Below are 21,891 nucleotides of genomic sequence, written 5' to 3' on the forward strand. Positions count from 1 at the left end.
TTGCCCTGGCTGTGCTGGGGGTCGGCGGGGGGCTCCGCGGCCGCTGGAGGGTTTTGGGGGGCTTTGGGGGAGCGGGGGCGCAGCAAGCTTTCACCCACGCGTCTCTCGCCGCTTCCGAGCCTAACTGGGCTTTTTTCCCGGTCCAACATGTTTTATGTGTTTGTGTCTGTCTGTAAACATACCCAGAAACTGAGGCTGACACTTCCTGCTGTAGAAATCCATAGCTTGCCTCCTCAGATTTGGAGGTAACTTTTTGGGGAATCCTCATCTTGCAAGTTAATTCATCAGTGCCACAGTGAGCTGTAACCCTCTCTGAGCTTTTGAGTTGCTACCTTTTTGAGGTTTAATTTGTACCATACTACTTTACAATCAACATCTTCCAGAGAAAGAAAGGAGAACTTGTGGCCATTATGTCCAGGGCTATGTCCCCCTCACGGAAGAGGCAGATTCGCCCTCTTGTATTACATTTCTGGAGGTGCATGTGTAAGATCTGGGAATGGTGATGGTTTTGTCGGAGGGTGTGGTTATTGTGGGAGTGGTGCAGAAGTGTTGGCAGGTTTTACATTTCTTGTCCTGGCGTGGTCTGGATCCATTTGGTGTGCATTGGGCCATAGGAAGTTTGCTTCTGGTAATGAGGTTGGTGAGGTTTGGTGCCTGTTTAAAGGCCAGAATGAGTAGTTCTGGAAAGATTTCTTTAAGAATTGGGTCTTCTAGTATGGGCTGCAATTGTTTGAGGATTTCCATATAGGTTCTGGGGAAGGGTGGTATGTCATAACCAGGGATCCTGGTTTTCCGTGATTAAAAAATCACAAATTCTCTGATTAAAAATCCCAAAATCCATGTTTAAAATTAAATGCACCCCCACAGCCCTGTTGGTGCCCCTGCCCCCAATGGAAGGCAGCAGCTGCTACAGCAGGAGCTGGCTCCCGCACTGCTGCTGCCTGCTGCAGGCTCGAGCAAGGCCAGTTCCCAGTGGCAGCTGCATTCTTGGGGGTCAGGGGGAACCTGCACCCTCCAGATCTGTGGGGGGAGTGGGGGCAGGGCGGATGTGCACTGCCCCCGTGCACGCAGGGGAAGTGTGGCCAGGGTAGCACGGAACTTGCAGCAACAGGCAGCTTTTGTGCATGGCCCCGCTGTGCCCTGCTGCGCCAGTTGCACATGATGCACTCTGGAGAGCCTGGGAGAGGGCAGCAGGGCGGGGAGCACAGCTTTTGTGATCCAGGGTTTGCAGCTGTCCGGGCACTGTGGTTGGGATGGGGTTTGAATCCTGCGTGCTCCCAGCCAGAGTGCTTGGCTGGCTGGAAAACCCCGCTGCTCCAGGCCAACTGCAAACCCCACCCCTTCTGGCCAGAGTGTCCAAAGCTGGCTGGAGGCTGAGGGAGCTGGGAGGTTTGCAGCTGGCAGGGAGCAGCGGGGGTTTCCAGCCAGCTGAGCACTGCAGTGGGGAGCGGGGAGGCTGCAAACCCCCTCCCAGCTGGAGTGCCTGGCTGGCTGCAAACCTTCCTGCTCCCTCAGCCCCTAGTCAGCTTCCTGCCCAGCCCAGCCTCACTTACCTCCAACAAGAAGAGTGAGCCTGAAGCAGCCTCTGGTAAGTGTGTGTGTTGGGCCCAGCCCTTCCACCCCCCTTCCTTCCCCTCCTGGCAGGGTTGAGGGGTGCCCTGCCCATTTTGCAAACAGCTCCCAGAGGCTGGAACTCTGCCAGCCTGCAGAGCTCTTTGCAAAAGGGGGAAATCCGTGGGTTTCTCTTCTAAAAAGGAAATTCCATGTTTTCTCTGAGGATAAAAATGGGAAATCTGTGGTTTTCTCTATTTTTCTGTGGGAAATGGAAAACCAGGATCCCTGGTTATAACTAATGGCGTGTGATCTGTGGAGATTTTCCATTTGTACTGCACCAATTCTTCTCCTGGTATCTAGTGGTGGCTCTTTTAAAAGTGTGACTTGTCTCTGGAGGAGTGTCCTTACTGAGAGAGAGCCCTTTTGAGATGTGGAAGGTGATGATCGCAGGTCTTCTCAGTACATATTCAGCGGTATCAGAGGGCTTGGTTGTATATTACAGTTTTCTTGGTGTTTTTAGGGTGATTGCTGGTTCTGTGTAGATATGCATCTTGGTCCACGGGTTTCTTGTATGTGGTTGTTTGTATTTCAACCTTCTGGCTATTGATTATAGTGTCTAAAAAGGAAATGTTGGTGCTGGAGTATTCAAGAGTCTGATGGAGGGGTGATGTCTCTCACACGCTAACTCCCATCCCCTCTGATCTTCCTTGCCACACATTTGCATTTTCACTTTCACAGACCTGCATCTTGCATATTGGCTTACGTTTCTATTCCAGTCAAGAGAGCACACAAACACCAGCAGACTCTCCTTTATACTGGAAGAGGGTTGTTTGTAGAACACAAAGCTTGTAATGCTTGTAAAGCTTGTAGAGAATTATTTTTCCAACTATGTAGTTGGTGTAATAAAAGATATTCCATTTATCCAAAGAACCTTATCTGCCAGATAGTTTTTACTGTCTTTTGAGAGTAGTACCTAAGCTCATTCATTATACTTTGTGGCTTTTTATTATGTGTATTATAATGCTGTCATAGTCACTTTCCATGTACATGCTTCATTTCAGGTTTCTCTTTGAACTTTGCTGCTGCTGTTACTGGTAAATATATTTTGTTGTACCTGGGGAGGAGCATGCTCCAGAGCAGTGTATACTAGTGATGGCATCATATGATTACAGGACAGGTATCTAAGGGTGTCTTTACATATGCTCTGGGGTGGGGTCAGTGTGAGGCACTTTTTAGTTAGAGTGGTTCTTGGGAGCCACTCTAAATAAAGCGTCCGTAGCTTCTCATGTATTCAGCTTCCTCATGCTTCAAGGTGTCAGTGGGAGCGCTTTAACTAAAGCTCATTCAATGCAGTTTAGTTAAAGTGCGGGGATGCTGAGTACACGTGATGCTGAGGCTGCAGATCATGCTGATTGGCAGGCTCCAGCAGATTCTGTTAATGAAGTCTGCTCCAACACGTGCTAACTAGTATGTGTCTGAGCAGGAGTCTGGCACATACATAGGTGCCTAAGGTGTCTACTTAAATTGTGGTTAGACTTACCAATTCTCATAGGTTGGTCGCTGTATAAAGAGCAAATTCCGCAGACATTTTATGGATGTGCTCTGGCAGCCCTGCTCCTCAGCACTAATTGGCTGAGAGGCTTGGGGTGGTGGGGCTGGGGAGGGAGAAGGGACGAGAGGCAGCAGCCATTTTTTTCTGGTGCCCTTTGTGTTGCCCTTCCAGCTGGCACCTTCCCCTCCTGGCTGGGCTGCAGCAGCAGCAAGGACTGTTGGCTCCCTCTAGAGAGCCAGCACTTTATTTTTATTAAGTTTTTTTTGTTTGTTTTTGTTGATTTTGCAGATAGTCTTGGATTTTGCAGTTTCCATGAAATCTGTAAAACTGCAATTTAAATAAACCCCTAAAGATAACTGGAGAAGCACCAAAATAATGAGAGACTGCATGGAGTACTCACACTGAAACTAAACATACTGAAATGCCTCATTCCTTTACAGGTAGACAAGGTTCTTTGCGTGAATCTGATACCTTTTATTAGACCAACTTAAATAGTTGGAAAAAAATTTCTTAGCATACTTTTGGGGTTAAAAACCCTTTGTCAGACTATGGGTTTTTAAACCCGAAAACTTGCTAAAATATTTTTTTCCAGCTATTTAAATTGGTCCATAAAAGGTATATCAGATTCACCCAAAGAACCTTGTCTGCCTGTCCTTAGACCAACACACTACAACCTACACCCCTCATTCCTTTGTAGGGATGTCAGAGTTATGGCCCATGGGCCAGATTCAGCCTATAGAGTTATGTCATCTGGTCATTGATGTTACACACTCTGACCAGCCATGTGTGCAGGGCCCAGGGACATGCATCATATGCGGTGCCTGTTCCCAAGACCTGCATTGCATGCGGTACCCACATGTGGCCAGTCTGGAGCCCCTCTCCCTTCTCCTTTCCTGTCCCCTTCATTGTATCCTGGATCTAGTATCTCTGCATTGTAGTATCCTAATGTGGTGTTTGTAAAACTACTTGATATGGTATTGTCAGGTGGTTTTTCCTGGTGAACAGTATTCTATAAATAAAAAATACGTACTCATTGTTTTACAATGATAAAAAAATGGAGGCAGCAAAACAACGGATTTAAAATCTTTCTCGTGTTCCTTCGTTTTGTTGTTCCCTGACCCTGATGCATTTTTCCCTGTTATGTACACTAATGAGAGTCTCTGCTAATGCTTAGGTAGAATGAGAGACAATGCGAATATAAAATATCAGCCTTAACTCTGACAGATTTCAGCTTGTTCGTATATATGGTAAAGGAATCTGAGGGCATTTAAACAAAGGGTTCTTTCCTGCCTGGCAGTATTTGACTACTTCACATGTGACCAGATATACAACAATCAGCATTTTGTTCTGCTAGGAAATGGTACACTAGGACAATGATTTTTCTGCAATAACAGTGTACTTCTGGGGCCATGAATAACCAACCTATGGATAGTTTTGGTTTTTTTTTCCCCCTCATCTAATAAAGTCCATGGATTAGTTAAAGGGTTTTCAGGCAAGAACCGACCTTTTAGTCAGTGATACAGGATGATGTAGCTAAATAAACCAAAGAGGATACCCAATTTTTGTTCTGCCTCTGTAGATTCAGGGAGGATTCCTAGATCTAGGCTGGCTTAATTTCAATAATTGTGGTTTAAAACATGATTTTAATTGGTAAGTAGGAAGTCTTATTATATATTAATAACTTTTTAAAAAAATCAGTTCTTCCTTTTTTTTCTGAAGAAAGATGCATTTTTAATTGATTGATATAGCCATTAAAACTTGTCAGTGTACAGCTGAATAGAGCCTTTATGCTAGATTTGGTCCATCTTTTTGCTGCCTTGGAAAGGTACGCTATTTACATTTATTTAAGGAGTTGCGTAGCTTAATAATTTCAGATGCTTATTTAATCTTACTTTTTTGTATGAGAAAAAGCATGCAGCCTGGAACTGATGGCAGAAATTTGGAAATTCAGCATATTTATTTTTTATTTAAAGATTTTAATTGTTTATAGTAAGCTTAAGTGCTAGGTTTTATTACATTCAGGTTTCATTTTAAACTGGTTTGTTTTTAAAAGCACTAATGACTTGAATGAAAAACATTTTTAAAAAGAATCATAGATTTCTATCAACCTGAACTAGATCTCCTAATGCAGATCAAAATCTGTACCTTACATTAAAAAAAAAAAAAGGCAGTATAGCTGATTTGGCACCTGGAGTTTAGATGCTAGGTTAGCTTTAGCTGCTTGACAAATCATTGGTTCCTTTTTACCATTAGTTGGTGCTAGTGCAGAAAAAAGTTCTTAAATGTGTGCGCCTATAAGGTACTATTGCTATGCTTTCAAAGTAAATTTTTCATTTTGCCCTAAATCTTTGGTGATTAGGTCCCACAATGTACTAATCTTTTTCCTGATTGATACCAAAATATTGTAGAATCATATCCAGTAGTATTTGTGGGGGGAAGGGAGCAAAGGTGCACTAAAAACATTATACTATGCTCATCTTCTCTGTTTTAAAAATTCAACCATCTAATGATAAAAGAAAAGAAGATGTGTTAATGGTTGATTCTTCTATGATCCACAAATAGCTTATATTTTTATTTATTTTCTTACCTGGAGAAATGAATCAGTTTTGTTGGCAATATAACATTTATATTGGGAAAATGTTAACTTACGTGGAAGTATTTGAAATATTGTGATTTAGAGGAACTTGGAAAGTAGGCGAGTAACAAATTATGTTGTATTGCCTTCTATAGGTGCCCTCCTCGGACTTTCTTACCAGCACTCTGCAAAATTTTTCTTGATGAAAGTGCTCCAGATAATGTGTTAGAAGTAACAGCTCGTGCCATAACTTATTATTTGGATGTATCAGCAGAATGTACCCGTAGGATTGTAGGAGTAGATGGAGCCATAAAAGCACTTTGTAATCGTCTAGTAGTTGTTGAACTTAACAACAGAACCAGCAGAGACTTAGCTGAACAATGTGTAAAGGTAAGTGTTCTTTACTACTACATTTTTGCTTCTATAAGAAGTGAGAAAATTTAATGCATTTTAAAAATCAATCTATAATATAGTTTGACAGCAAGTGGTTATCATCATTATATTTGTGTGAAAAAATGGTATGCTCCTGTATGTAACTGGAAGTGTGGACCTTCTTTGTTTTGAGATTTAGCATAACAGTAAATTGATAACCCTTTTTTTTTTTAAATAAAAACCAAACTTGAAAAAAGAAAGTCTTGTAAGTTTACTTAAATTTTACAGAATTGTACACCATTTCTAAATATGTGAAAAATGAGGGAATTTTGAAAAACCATCTGAAACTTAGTTGTATATGTGTAACAGAATATGAGTGAACTACTTTTTGCTTATCCAGTTATGCTGAACATGACCTTTTGAAACTGGTTTTGTGAAATGGTCATATCAATTGACTAGCCAAAACAGCTATTCTTGGACTTTCCTTAGACCACATTATGTAATTGTATCTGATTGTAGTCCTTATGCACCCCACAGATGCACATTCTTGTCTTGGATTTTCATGCCCACAAATATGCTTAATCCTGCACATGTTATACTCACTTCAGTCCACCATTTGGTAACTTTTGGATTCCCCCCAAATCTCATTTATTTCCCATCCCCTTTCTTTCCATTCATGCTTGACATAGTAAATGGTTCCTTATCCCACCAGATCCATTAACTCTTGGTTTCTCATTACTACTGATGTTAATCAGGCAGTTTTATGGAGTAGCTGTCCTTCAGAAAAAGAAAAGACTTTATCTAATATGAGGCAGTTGGTTTCTTTTGGTTATTGCCCTTACAGTACCTCTTGTCCAGTCCTCAATTGGGGATTCTATTATCTTAGCTCCCTTTCTTCAGAAAGGAGACCTGGAACTACTACTTTAAACTAGAGGTGTATTGATACATCGTTTTGATATCGGATCAGCACTGATATAAAGAATATTGGCTGTATCGGAAATCAGCCTGATGCAGCTGATAAAATGGCCAATAAATGCCCGTGTGTGCACGCAGCTGCAGTGCAGCACACGGGCAGTGAGGAGTACAGCCTGGCAGCTTGAAGAGCTGTGTGCAGTTGGTAAGTCTGTTGTGGTGAAAGGGGTGTGTGGGATGGGGTGCAGATCAATGCCCCCCATGCTGAGGGGGAGGGGCTGGGGCAGGTGCTGCCCAGCTGGGTGGGCCAGAGCATGGGATGGAGCCGCAGCTTGTCCAGGGAGCGGGGGTGGGGGTGGGAATATGCCCCCAGGTCGGTGTGGGACAGGTGCAGGCTGGAGCTGGGGCTGTGCTGGGCTCTTCTTGGTGGGGGCTGAGCTTGGGGTGGGCAGCAGCAGCATTTGGAGCGGGTCTATGGGGGTTGGAGCTGCAGCCCCCCCGACCAGAGTGCAGTCCCGGCTCAACACTCCGCTTCCACCCATGTGCCAGGAAGAGCCGGGGCTGTGCCGGGCAGGTGCAGTGATGCTGGGAGTTGGGGGCTATGGCAAAATCTGAGGTGGCTTCAGGCCCCGCCCCCAGTCCTGTTTCCAGCACTGCTGCCATCCACACCGAGCCCAACCCCCACTGAGAAAAACTTGGCACAGCCATGGCTTCAGCCCACAGCTGCAGCCTGCCCCCACCCCGCATAGACCTGGGGGCACATGCCCACGTCCTCTGGATGAGCGGTGGCTCCGTTCCAAGCCTCGCCCCAGCTGGGCAGAGTCTGCCCCTCCCCCACTCCCTCCTTCACTGCAGGGAGTGTTGATCTGCCCCCCACGCCCTTACCCTCTCCTTTCACAACAGACTTGCTAGCTGCACGCAGCTGTATCAGAAATTAGATCAGTATCAGCCGATATGCCTACTTAAAAATCAGCTATCGGTATCAGCCCCCAAAATCTTCATTGGTGCACCTCTACTGTAAATGTTTGAGAGGTGAGTTCAGAGCTAGATTTCTTTTGTGGTAGTCCCACAGTGATCTGTGAGGAGGAAGAATGGGGAAATCATTTGTAACATATCCTTCATTGCAGTTTCATTTTATTATAGGTGTTAGAATTAATATGTACCCGTGAATCTGGAGCTGTGTTTGAGGCTGGGGGTTTGAACTGTGTGCTGACATTCATTCGTGACAGCGGACATCTGGTTCATAAGGATACTTTACATTCTGCTATGGCTGTAGTATCCAGACTCTGTGGCAAAATGGAACCTCAGGATTCTTCATTAGAAATTTGTGTGGAATCCTTATCTAGTTTATTAAAACATGAAGACCATCAGGTAAGTAATTGTGTCCTTTATATATTGTGCAGTGTCTGACACCATTGTATATTTAGTTTGTAATGTCTACATTCAGTTAATAAAATAACATGGGTACATTGTAGTGCTGTCCTTCAGCTCTCAGGATAGGTTAGTGAATGCATGACAAGCTTGGTTGTTGTTAGGTTGGAGTTAATATGAACTAATAGCTTAACCTTAATGAATGATCATCTCTACAGTCTCCATAATGAAGAATTAGTTATAGTATCTGAATTTTATTCTGGTAGGTTTCTTTTTTTTCCCCCAAATTCAAGAGAAGAGAATAAAAAATATGGCCGTTCAGTTACAGCTGGCTCTAGGCTTTTGGGAAAGCCAGACCTTGCAAAACTTTAGAACCTCGCTTGTAGAAATGTTCTGCTGTACTTTAAGATTTTAGAACATCAGTCTTCTGAAATGGCCATAGTTGTAGCGAGATGGAGTTGGTTTTGGAAACGAAACCATTTGTCATTGTCAACTTCACTGTCACCAAGAAAAATGCAAGAAGCAAAAGAATAATCTGTAAGAAATATCATGAGTGAACTAAGAGTTATTTTTTTTTATCCATTTTAAATATATGATGCACTTGTGGAAGGAAGGTAAGCATGCACTGAATTCAGATTGATTGCAGTTTAGTTAACTAGTGTCTAATGATAGGTAGCTCATGTAAGATCCTTGCAGGAAAACAGACCCTGCCACCATTTTCTTTCTCCTAACAGAAAATGTAAGTATCATATAATCTACACCAGACATGTACATAATCTACACCAGATGCTCCATTGTGGTCAGTTAGTCAATTTGTAGATGTATTTATTTTTAAAGTAGTCAGGTTTCTAAAGGGTTTGAGCCCTCTCTTGTCTAGGTATCCATCAGCCTCCAAGAACTGACTTTTCAAGCAAGCAAGGGGGGAATTGTTCATTTAGATCGGAGGAGGACAAAATACAGCCCATGGGCCAGATCTGGCCCACCAATTGATTGTAATTGGCCCACGGCTGTATGCACAGTGTTCTGCATGGGGCTGAGCCCTGTTCACTCCCACCTGGGGCACACTGTGCTCCTGTCAGTGGGCATGGAGCAGGTGCATGCAGAGGGGAATGTGGCACAGGGCAGCTTGTGCCATGCTTCCTTCCACACCCACCTATGGGAGTGTGGCATGGGCTGTCCTGGGCAGGCTCAGGTAGAGCTTAGTCCCATGCAGAGTTCTGCGGGGGCAGCCATGGGCTAGATGCAAGGTAGTAGGAGGCAGGCTGCACCACTTGGGTGAACTGCTACATGTGCCCCCTGCTGTACCCCTCCCTTCCTCCCTTACTCCATACCTGCCTAGCTCCTGGGACCTAGTGTGCAGGCAGCCCCGCCCGCCAACACTCTCCCCCTATATATGTGAATAAGACTTATTTTGAGCTATTATGCAGTTGCCTCTATATACTACTCAAAAAAATCCGTAATTCAAGACAAAACTTATTTTTTGAAATAAAATTAAAATATGTTGTAGTAGATGTTTTTATTTTTACTATATGGTTTGTTTTTTATCCATGGTTTTTGTAATTTGTTAAAAGGATATATTCTGAAATATTTTGTATGCTCGGCCCTCAGCAGCTCACTAGAACTCAGTAAGTGGCTTGCCAGCTGAAATAATTGCCCACCCCTGGCTTAGACCATCGGTCAGGGGGATTATCTGGCCCATTTTAGAGGTGCACCAGTACATTAGTCCCATATCACATCTGCACAGATATGAGGAAAATTGAGAGTATTGGCAATTGGCTTTTTTTGTCTGATGTTGCCAATTTAAATGCAGCATGAATCCGTGTAGCTGCAGTGCAGCATGCAGGTGGCCAAGAGTATAGCCCAGCAGTGTGGAGAGCAGCCAGGAACTCTGTTGTGGGGAGAGGCGGGAAGGGAAGGGGCTTGAGGGTGGGGGCAGATCGAGGACCCCCGCAGTGAGGGAGGCTGTGGGGCTGGAGCAGGCACTGCACAGCTGGGGCGGGGCGGGGCACAGGACAGAGCCACGGCTTGTCTTGGGGTAGGGCAGCTTCCGCTGTTGCATGCACCCCAAGAGAGCATGGGAGAGCAGTGGTGGCACTGGGAGGGGGACTATAGGAGAGGCTGCAGCCACCCCAAAATTCCCTGTAGGCCCTGCTCCTGGTGCCGCCCTCTCCAAGCGCAGCCTGGCCCAGCCTCTCACCGGGAAGAGCCTGGCACCACACCAGACCCCAGCCTGCAGTGGCAGCCTGCCTTCGCCCCGCATACAGATCCAGGGATACATACCCCCTCATGCACTCCTGGAGTGCATGTAGCAGTGGGAGCCATTCCCCACCCCCGCTGGACAAGCTACTGCTCCGTCCTGTGTCCTGCCCTGCCCTGGCTGGGCAGCACCTGCCTCTCCCTGCCCCAGCCCCACACCCTCCCTCACTGCGGGGGCCTTGATCTGTGCCCCCCAACGCCCCCTCCTCCACAGCAGACTTACCAGCCGGATGCTGCTCTCCTCATTGTGGGGCTGCATATTGGATTGGTATTGGCCGATATGGCATGTTAAAAATTGGCCATTGGTATTGGCCCCAAAAATCTCTGTTGGTGCACCCATAGCCCATTCCACATTCTTTTGCAAAACCCACCTGCTAGAGGTGTCATATTTTAAAAGTATATCTGTATGGTGTGATATAATGTCATGTAGAAGCACCAGGTTAGCTTGAGTGTCAGAGCTGGCAGGTATGCTCTATTGTGTCCGGAACTTGAGTTGCATATTTGTACATAATATTGTATTGTGCCATTTTTATACCCTAAGTTTTATATGCAGAATAGTTGAATTTCCACCCAACATCCACAAGTTTTAAAGAAGCGCTTCTTTGCAAGAAACTTTAGCATTCATAACAAGAATCTGCGCATCTCTTGGACTTCCCCTGCAGAGTCCTGTATGAATTTTTTTCTGTTTTCTGTTTATGGATTCAGTTCTCGTTCTGTTCACTTTGCAATCTGTGAGTTGTCCTCTCCTATACCTATTAACAGAGAAGATCAGACCAGATTTAACTGGCCTCAGATACAACTTATTCTAAAATATTTGAATGAACTCTTAACTGCTAGCTGTGCTCTGATGTGGTATAGACCTTTTTATTTCAGTTACAGGTCACAGACAGAGAAAATAAGATAAACTTACTCTCATACTTCCATTTTTCAAAGTGATACGTATTATGCTGTAGAAGAATTCCACTTTGGGATTTTTTATTTTTTTTTTCAATGTTTGAGCTCTGAACCCTTTTCTGTTGTGACAGTTCATGGTAGCACCTAGGGTAGCCTGGTTTATACTGAAAAGGAAGGATGCAGAAGTGTAATTACAGGGTTGAAGAAGTGCCACCCATGTAGATTAGATGTAGACCTGGAAACATTAACATGACCAGAATTTTATTTATAATATTGACTGTGCTGAGGAGATGGCAGCAATTCTGAATGAATAGGTACGAGAGAGAGTTGTCCCTTCAGCCACTGACCTTATGAACTTGAAGGGAACCTCTGAAGGAACAGACCCTGGAAGTACAGCAGAAGGTAATCCTACTGTTGTCATCTTCATATACTAGTCGACAGGATAAACTGACTGCTGAGGCCTTTCTAGAATATCTCTGACCCAGACTAGTTTCGGGAGAAAAGGTAAACAGGAAATGTTTTGGTAATAATTCTTACCCCTCCCACCCATTTGATGGCTGTGCTTAGAGATGTGCAAGACAACTGGAGGTTAAAACAAAACAACAGAAACAGCAAAAGAATATACTGATGAAACAAAATCTTTGGCCTACTTTTCATAGAAGCCAGAACGTGCCTATGTATTGCAGTTGACCACAGGAGTCCTTGCCTGCATTTTTTTTTCTAACTGCTACTTCTGCTGCTGCTGTGACAAAAGTCAACTCAAATTAGTGACCTGCTGGAAAAGTGCCAGAGCTGCATATCATTGCAAAATTGTTGATGGGACAAGCTGCTGCGACTGACAGGGAAAGGCAGCTGAAATGTTTAATAGGTTGAGAAAGAAAAGGTACAACTGAAAATCTTTCAGATCCTGGTTTGATGTTTTACTCATGTGCAGGGCATATTGAGAGAGGTAGACATCAGGTCTACCTGCTCAGTCGATTGTGAGTTTGGTGGAGCAGCTGATTTGCAAGAGAGTAAGAAGATGTTCCTTACTTTGTACACCATATTGAAGGGAAAATGGCAGTTCTTTAGTGACGTCACATAATCCAGGTGTGGGTAAACGATGGTTTGGATGGTTGTCCTGGACAGTAGGTCAGTGGGCCTGTCTGCCTGGTTAAGGAGGTGACTGCTAGTGGGAAGATGCTACCGGGTGCTGCCATCATTATGAGCTCCTGTTTCCTCAATACTATGGAGAAGTGCTCTTTAGTAGAAAGCTGGAATTAACATTTTTGTGGCTGTGAATAGAATGTTAGTGGCTTTCTCTTAGGACTAACTTTCAATAAGTTTTATTAAATATGAACATTTCAGCAATGTTTTAATTATTAGAAAAACTTTGTAACTTTATGCCTTTTCAAGATGCTTAAAAGCTGAGTAGCAGTTTGTTCTTCAGTGCTGTTTTCTGGATAGAGTTTCTTATTCTGAAATATAAGTAAAGTCAGTTCTCTTGTGGAAAGCTGGCAACACCATACATTACTAAACATACTGAAATAATGACTATCTAAAAACTTTACTTAAATTTTAGGACAGCTAAAGCATTTAAATTAAATATGAATGTTTCCTATAAGGTGTTTTGGCAAGCTATATTTTTGGCTGCCAGAATTCATCTCTCTCCCCTAAGTGACAAAATTAGAGCATCTTACTACCTTTCACTTCTTCTGTAGGTTTCTGATGGAGCCCTGAGATGTTTTGCTTCATTAGCTGACAGATTCACACGTCGTGGAGTTGATCCAGCTCCATTAGCTAAACATGGACTAACTGAGGAGTTGTTATCTCGCATGGCAGCAGCTGGTGGTACAGCATCAGGGCCCTCTTCAGCATGCAAACCAGGTCGGAGCAGCACTGGTGCACCATCCACGGCTGCAGACTCTAAATTAAGCAATCAGGTGTCGACTATTGTAAGCCTGTTGTCAACCCTTTGCAGAGGCTCTCCAGTAGTAACGCATGTAAGAATCTTTTATGTATTACAGGGTTTTTTGTAATTTTTCCTTGTTTTGCTTTAAAAGCTTTTTACCACTTACAAGAATATTATGCATGATAAAAATCTTGTATATGTAAAGTATTCTTTGGAAAAATCCAAGGAAACAGTACATATAACAACAGATCTCAGTTCTCAGTTTTTTCTGAAGTCCTTTATACTTTTCATTGTTTAGACTTTTACTTATTTCCAGGATCTCCTAAGATCTGAACTTCCAGACTCTATAGAAAGTGCATTGCAGGGTGATGAAAGATGTGTTCTGGATACTATGCGTTTAGTAGATCTTCTCTTGGTGCTACTGTTTGAAGGGCGAAAAGCCCTGCCAAAGTCAAGTGCTGGATCTACAGGTAGAATCCCAGGATTGCGTAGGCTGGATAGTTCTGGGGAACGTTCACATCGGCAGCTGATAGACTGCATCCGCAGTAAAGATACTGATGCGCTAATAGATGCTATTGACACAGGAGGTAGGTAAAATATTTTGGAAAAGAAAATGAATGAAATGTGCAATTCTGAGTTCTTTTATAGTCAATTGATTAATGTTGATGTAAATACTAAGCTGATATCTTGAAACTTGCCAACACTATATGTTAATTTACGTAGCTAAATACAGGCCAGTTCTGGATAACAACAAGGTTAACTTTGTTTTTTTATCCTTGGTTCACACGTCAAACTTTCTGAATATTTTGATGTTTTAAGTTTGTTTAGAGATCCAGAAATGGGACCTCTGCCACTCTTGTTTACAGTAAATTAATGATTAGTGTATTGTACTAAGGACTTGAAATAATTACCCTACTGTGTCTAATTTTCAGCTTTTGAAGTTAATTTTATGGATGATGTTGGACAAACTTTATTAAACTGGGCCTCAGCATTTGGAACTCAGGAAATGGTAAGTTAAGTTTATTAACTCTGCATAAATTAACTGTTTATACTAATAATGCTACATAAATTAGCTCAATAAATTAGCTGTTCAATTCTTTCTTAAGGAAAATATATAAGTAAGGTAACTAGATTCCTTTTTATTTAACAGGTGGAATTTCTCTGTGAAAGGGGTGCTGATGTTAATCGAGGGCAGAGATCATCATCATTACATTATGCAGCATGTTTTGGAAGGCCTCAAGTAGCAAAGGTGCAAATCCTAACTTTTATAGTATGTTAGGCAAAAAAAACCTGCACAAATGTTTTTATATTTAGCTGGAACCATTTCTGAAGAGAAGTTCTGTGATGAGAAACATTGAGTGGAAGTATGCCTTCAGGGGGTTGAATTAATCTTGTCAGTTTCTTCTCTTTTCATCAGAACTTCTAGTTCTTGGTTATGCAGTTTCAATAGACAAATACTTTCATAAGCAACCATACAGAGAACATATACTCACAATGCTACATGTGGGTCTGAAGAAGCAGAGGAATGTACTGATTGACAATAGGATTAGGAACTTGGGGGAGGAATCTTACAAAATTTCTCTTTAAAAATGTTCTTTTCTAGACTCTCTTGCGACATGGTGCAAACCCTGATCTGAGAGATGAAGATGGGAAAACTCCTTTAGACAAAGCTCGTGAAAGAGGGCACAGTGAAGTAGTCGCAATTCTTCAGTCTCCAGGTTAGTATGAATTATTCTATAACTTCCCTCTTCTAGTGGGGGTATTATTACATTTTAATTTTCTGTTTTCTCAAAATAAAGCATAATGAAGTAAAATGGTAGCATATTTTGAAAGGGAACAAACCTTGAGTATTACACTCTTTCTAGACATTTTCAGCTACTATTTTGCAGTTGGCAGTTCTTTCAGTATTTGGCCCATAATTTGCTTCATAGTGTTGCACAAATAATCTTTGCATTTGAAAAAGGTGTGCTTCGTGTTTAGTCTCTCAGTTGTGATTGGAAATGGCTGTTTGAGTTTTACATGGTAGGAAAATAAATGATCAGTAAATGATTTTCCAGGTGATTGGATGTGTCCTGTTAACAAAGGAGATGAAAAGAAAAAGAAAGATGCAAACAAAGATGAAGAAGAATGTAACGAGCCCAAAGGAGACCCTGAAATGGCACCCATATACTTGAAAAGACTATTGCCTGTGTTTGCCCAAACATTTCAACAAACTATGCTGCCTTCAATAAGGTAATCTTTTATTTGTATCAGTCTTCACAAGTGTTGCACATCCATTCATCATGCTGACATTTGCAATTTGAACTAGCTGAAAATGTCATAATACATTATATTTGATAAAGTGTACTAAACCATCTGAAAACTGCAGATGATGATGGCTCTCTCTCTCTCTCTTGTGGGGGGTGGGTTTTTTTGTTGTTTTCTTAAGTGAGACTTACATTTTTTTTTTTTTAAGTGCAGCTCCCATCACCCTGGTACTTACCCTAATGGTAAACATGCATTGCATAACATCTATGATTGACATGGAATGTAACACAAAGTGACAGAGCAGGAACTAGAGTAGTTAATGATGTGACTTATATTTAGGATTTCAGTATTTTTCTCCATATAGGGGAGGTAAGAATGAGATGTTTTGGAAAAGGTGTGTTTAAGCGGGGACTCGGAGGAGAAATTAGGGTGAGACCTAGCAGGCAGAGAGTGCTGTGATGTTAAAGGGCAATATGAAAGGAGTCAAAAAGAATATTATGCATATAGAATGCCTAGCCACAGTAGTTATCCTGTCCCTGTATGCCACCGTAATGAGAACAGGGAGAAGGAGCTATAGTGATATCATGTGACTTGGAGGAAGGCAAGTGTGTGGGGAAGAACCAGCTTGGAGAGTTTTGAAGACCAGTATAAAGAGCTTAACGTTGATTGTAGAAACTGAGGGTATAAGTAGATATCGCCAAATGAAGCAGATGGGATGTGCTGGCACAGCTGATCCACTTCATTGTGGGAAACACGTCATGTTTTGTCCTGGCCGTTGGATTGTGAGAGACAATGGGCAATGTATTCTCTGCTTGGAGATGCACCTTGGAGATTCCTGGGGGTGCTTCTATAAGCAGGCAAGTTGGACAGGCAATTCTGGAACTTGAGGGTCCAATCCTGTCCAAGACTGGGTTCCTCAAGCCTGGGAGCACCTGCCTGAGGTAGCCAGAGAATGCAGGCAGCTCTGGTGTTTTAGAAGTTGCAGTGAATAAGTAACTTAACATGAGCTTGAAATCCAGTACTGTGGCAAAAATGGTTAAATCCAACCCTTTGATACATAACAGGGAAGTAGTGAGTTGAACTAGGCAAGTATTGTTAAAAGAACGTTGAAAAACGCTATGTAACTAGTGGCTAAAGATTATGCTATTGAGTACCTTTTTCCTAGAGAAGGTAGAAAAGGATTTCAGAACTATTGCTTTGTTTCTACTCGCCTATAGGTTAATAGATTTAAGACTTAGTTCCTTTTTTCCAGTCCCAGCTATTGCACAAAACTTTGAGAGATCATATTTTTGTGAAAGTACATATTGTATTTGCCTGAATATAACACAGTCCTAAATTTAAGACATCCCCCATAATAATTAGATTCTGTATATGGAAAATGTGTAATTATAATTTTCCACACATGGAGTTTAGTTATTGGAGGGTCATCTTAAAATTGTCCCCATCACCACTGCAGTGAAGAAAGGAGTGGTGGGATTCAGGCAGTGGAGGAGGCAGTAAAGGAGCTGACCTTCTGCTGCCTGTTCACCTCTCCCACTCACCTTGTCCCCGTCCCCCACCCCCACACATACCCTGGAATCCTTTCCCCTTTTTCTCCCCCTCGCCCCACAGCCTCTGCTCCCCCAGACCTGGCAATACTGATGAGAGACTGGGCTGTTGTCATAGTAGAAGTGCAGAGTCAGCTCCACTGTTACGGGGCGTGTTCTGTGCCTTGGACTGCAGTGAGGGTGGAGCCAGTTGGTGGAGGAGGAACAGTAAGGAGACCTGAGGATGCATGGGGTGCAGAGATGGTAGGGGGGAGGGTATGCAGCAGTGGTGCCTCCGATTCTGGCCTGAAGTTGATGCTGGAGCTGCAGCAGCTCTCTGCCCCCCTCGTACTGGATTCCAAGATGAGGGACTTTTCCCCATTGTAAATGGGAAGAAAAAACCTCACCTTGGATTCAAGTAAATATGGTAAATAGACTACATAAACAGTTTGTGTGTAGTTTGTATATTACTTTAATTTATTAAACTTTACGTGCTTGGGTAAGGTCACTTTCTTTTCTTTTTTTTAAAGGAAAGCAAGTCTTGCCCTAATTCGAAAAATGATTCATTTTTGTTCTGAAGCACTGTTAAAAGAGGTTTGTGATTCTGATGCTGGCCACAATCTGCCCACAGTACTTGTTGAAATCACTGCCACTGTGCTTGATCAAGAGGTAAGGATGGTTCTTTTATTACTTACTCTACTATATTTGTGAAATAAAAAACCTTCCATCTCATATTGGTAGTGTTGGAGTGATGTAGGCATGATGGTTCCAGGAAATGAAAGAGGCAAGGATTTATTTTATTGGACCAACTGAATGTTTGGAATAAATTTAGGCTTTTATGTGCAATGCAGTCTTCTTCAGGTATATAATATAATGCATTCAAAAGCTTGTTTAAATCTATCTGAACTATACAAGTGGTCCAGTTAAAAAAAATACCACCCACAAAATCCTTGCCTCTTATATCCTTGTAACTTATATGTACTGGTTTTGTATTATGTTGAATCAGTCTTCAGAACAAAGTTTTAAGTAGCTTGTTACTTGAGCATTAGGTTTTAACCTAGTTGGCCTACATGTGATAGGTGTACATCCCAAAGTCTCGGTGCCCAGAAAAGTTACTATGAGAAGTTAGGCTGTGAATTTAGTGTTGGGAACTCTGCCTTAAGGCACTGTAAACTGGTGCCCTGACTTTCTTCATGAAAACTTGTTTGTAGCTGTGCCCTTTGATAAATGAAAAAGTTATTTAGTATAGTGTTAGTAGATTGACAGTGCTTAACAGTTGAAGTGATTGCACTAAGTACATCTTTCTTTTCTTTTCAATTTCTTTTAGGATGATGATGATGGCCACTTATTAGCCTTGCAGATCATCAGGGATTTGGTAGATAAAGGTGGTGACCTCTTTCTGGACCAACTTGCTAGACTTGGTGTAATTAGTAAGGTGTCAACTTTAGCAGGACCATCTTCTGATGATGAGAATGAAGAAGAATCTAAACCTGAAAAGGTAGGAATTGTCTGACACCCTTTTTTTTGGAAGCAATCTTTTATTTATGTATTTTTTGCAGGTTATGAGAACATTGTGGGGGGGGGTTACCACCATGTTTACATGAATCCAAAACTAGGGTTTTTTTTCCCCATTTAACATTGTTGGGGGAGCCCCTCATCGTGGATTTGAGTAAAGGGTGGGTGGATAGGCAGCTGCTGTGACTCTAAGCCACAGTGTGGGCTGAGGGTTGCAGTCAGAACTGCTGTCTCCCCCCCAACTTTGTGCTTCCGCTCCCACACCTGTTTACTTGTTATAAATTTATACCAAAATTATGAATTGTCCTTATAGAATCTAATTTTGGGGGGTGATTTTAAATTATGTATAGTCTTGTATTAGGGTCAATGAAAAACAAAACTTAGTAGTGCTCAATATATATATTTTGTTAATTGGCTCAGCATCTTATTTGGTAACATAATATGCTAGAAAACAAGAAATGAAACCCTTATCAGTTTTTTCATCTGTAAAATGGGGACATTTGGTTTCATTAACTTACTATGAACATTTGTCACTTTTTACATTGCTTTAAAAAGAAAGCACTGCAAGTGAAGGTGGTGAATAGATCTATTTACAGCCAAAGAGATTTTTAAAGTAATCTTATCAAATAGCTAATAGATTGCTAAACATTGTTATAATGGACTGCTTAAAAATAAGTACACTGCTACATCACAACAAGACACTAAAATATATGTTTTGAGGGCATCTTGTCAGTTCCCAAATTTCACATTCCTAATCCCTCACTACTTCCAGCTAATTTCCACCATGGTTTCTATTTTGATTTTATTAGATCATCTTTGGTGATTCCCACCAGGTGATTCCAAGTAGAGAACAAGCCACAACATTAAGCTGCAACATTACCTGAACTTGATATTTTTGTAGTAAAATAAGAACTTTTAAAATACACTAGTCATGAGATTTATGGACAGCAGTTTTTTGTTACATTATGATGTAACTGTGTTAATCAGTTGCTATCAAACTTTCTTCCCAGCTATACAGTTGGTCTAATAAGAGATGCCACAATATCCTTTGCCCTTCTCAGTGTCTTTGGCAATATGACTGAGAGAGCTACCCCAACTAGTAGGCTTTAAATGACATTTATAATTTCATTTTAAGTGCTCACAATAAACAATCCTTTAAAAGACCCTTTTTACAGAATTAGTTCTTGTCCAGAGATTACATTTTTGAATGCTTAATTTCTATGTTATAGGGGTGTAGGTTGTAGCCGTGTTGGTCTAATGACATAGGCAGACAAGGTTCTTTGGGTGAATCTGATATCTTTTATTAGACCAACTTCTGTGTTTAACTATTTTAACTATATTAATTTCTATGTTTAACTTTTTAAATAGCCTTTTACTTACATAATTTCATTACAGGAGGATGAACCCCAAGAGGATGCTAAAGAACTACAGCAGGGTAAACCGTATCACTGGAGAGACTGGTCAATCATTAGGGGAAGGGACTGTTTATATATCTGGAGTGATGCAGCAGCCCTGGAACTATCTAATGGTAGCAATGGATGGTTCAGATTTATCTTGGATGGAAAATTGGCTACAATGTACTCCAGTGGAAGCCCTGAAGGAGGATCAGATAGTTCAGGTATGATTTATTTTTGACTTAATGATAAACTAAATCTTGAAACTGTTAAATTTATTTATCATTTGATTTGAGCTCTTCTGTTTTGCAGGAATTTGCTTACTAAATAGTAAAGGATGTAAACGTGGAAGGTGGTCAGTTAATTGTGGTGCATTTCATCAAATAGCATGCGACCGTAACTTGACTTCCTTGGTGAATTATGTTAAGTAAACATCTTGGCAGCAAAAGTGTATTAACTTTTGTTTTGTTTTGATTCTTCTCCATGCATACTTACCATGCCAGATGTTAAAAGCGCTCAGTAGTGGCCATCACAGGAAAAGCAGATTTAAAAGGCAATTTGTTGTTTGCTTTTAGCTAACTGAATGAGATTGCATGCGTTTGAAGACAAAGTATTGGAAAGTTTCTCATCAGGGATGGGAAACATTACAGTGTCCTAGTTAACAGGAGAAAGCATTAGGCAGCAGGCCATGCAATGTAAATACTTTTCAACACATTTTCTGTACCCTGTGCAGAATGTTCAGACTTTTTTCTTGAAGAATACTGGTTTACTGCCTTTGCCAAGGCAGCAGAAAAAACCTTCCTGAGCATTTCATCTTTTCACCAGTGTAACTGTTCGTGCATTTGTGAATTATCAGCTGTATAATGCATTGTGGTTTTATTACGTTTCACAAGTAATAAAGAGAGAGAGAGCGAGAGAGTGTGTGTGTTGTGGTTCAGGATTGAAATAAGGTGCAAAGGTTTTATTCACTTAATACATTCAAAGAACAGGTATCTGTGTCCTTTATGTTGAAAGCTAATGGACTTACTTTTTTCAGGGTGGAAAAACTAAAATCTAACTTGTCATTTCCACAAAGAGTTTGGAAATCCAAAGTGAGGACTATACCTTAAAAATAAAGGAATGAGAAAAGACAGTTAAAATCAACAAATGCCATCCTATCTAAAAGTCGATTCGTACTTCACATGTCTTGAGACAGATGTTTCCATAAAGAATACATAAATACACAAGAGAGTTTTGTTTTTTTGTTTGCTTTTTTTTGTTTGGGTTTTTTTTTATAATAGTCTCATGCTTTAGTTAGGTAACTTCCCATGCTTCCCAATTCCTCAGTTTAATGAGAGAGCTATATTGTGTGTATAAATTAAAATTATTTGAAGGCTGGTCTTGTTTTCTAGCCTTCAGTGTGCTTTCTTTTTTATCCAGCTTATTTATATCCATGTTATCTATCCACATCGTAATGTAATATAATATACTGCATCTACTTGACTCCAAGATGAGTTTTGCCCCCATATTTAACATGGAGAGGAAAGCCCCTCATCTTGAATCCAATTGGGGGTGGGGAGGGGCAGGTGGCTGCTATGGTTCTGGCTTCAGTTCCAGCCTAGGCTTAGGGACGGACTTGGAGCTGCTACTGTTTCCTGTCCTCCCCTCCCCCCCCGGCCTCTCCTCTCCTGTCATTTCTTCCACTTCTCTGGCCCCATCCCAATCCCCACTTGAGTCTGAGGCATGGAGTGCATGGTTGCTCCAGCTACCAATTGGCCCCACAGCAGGTGGAGCAGAGCTGGAGGTTGGGGGTGGAGGGATGACACCATGGGGGGGGGGGGGACGGGCCAGGG

At 41.8% G+C, this 21,891-nt stretch overlaps 1 protein-coding gene across 8 annotated transcripts in view; it reads left to right on the top strand.

The window, feature by feature from the left end:
- The window catches only part of HECTD1 (HECT domain E3 ubiquitin protein ligase 1), a 105,927-nt gene that overhangs the window by 25,156 nt on the left and 58,880 nt on the right, over positions 1–21,891 (top strand). For 6 of the 8 annotated variants that reach the window (XR_003093736.1, XM_025202484.1, XM_025202481.1 and 3 more), the window contains exons 3-13: positions 5,837–6,071; positions 8,109–8,336; positions 13,187–13,468; positions 13,676–13,964; positions 14,310–14,386; positions 14,528–14,626; positions 14,981–15,095; positions 15,435–15,609; positions 17,681–17,819; positions 18,478–18,648; positions 20,061–20,283. Coding sequence is in view for 7 of the 8 variants with exons in the window: in XM_025202484.1 (XP_025058269.1) it covers positions 5,837–6,071; positions 8,109–8,336; positions 13,187–13,468; positions 13,676–13,964; positions 14,310–14,386; positions 14,528–14,626; positions 14,981–15,095; positions 15,435–15,609; positions 17,681–17,819; positions 18,478–18,648; positions 20,061–20,283 (2,033 nt within the window). In the remaining variant the exon portion in view is untranslated. The remainder of the gene's footprint in view (positions 1–5,836; positions 6,072–8,108; positions 8,337–13,186; positions 13,469–13,675; positions 13,965–14,309; positions 14,387–14,527; positions 14,627–14,980; positions 15,096–15,434; positions 15,610–17,680; positions 17,820–18,477; positions 18,649–20,060; positions 20,284–21,891) is intronic. The other 2 variants (XM_006022256.3, XM_014519292.2) reach the window with 1 other exon arrangement.

This window comes from Alligator sinensis, unplaced genomic scaffold (assembly GCF_000455745.1).
Source record: "Alligator sinensis unplaced genomic scaffold, ASM45574v1 scaffold720_1, whole genome shotgun sequence".
Taxonomy (NCBI): domain Eukaryota; kingdom Metazoa; phylum Chordata; order Crocodylia; family Alligatoridae; genus Alligator; species Alligator sinensis.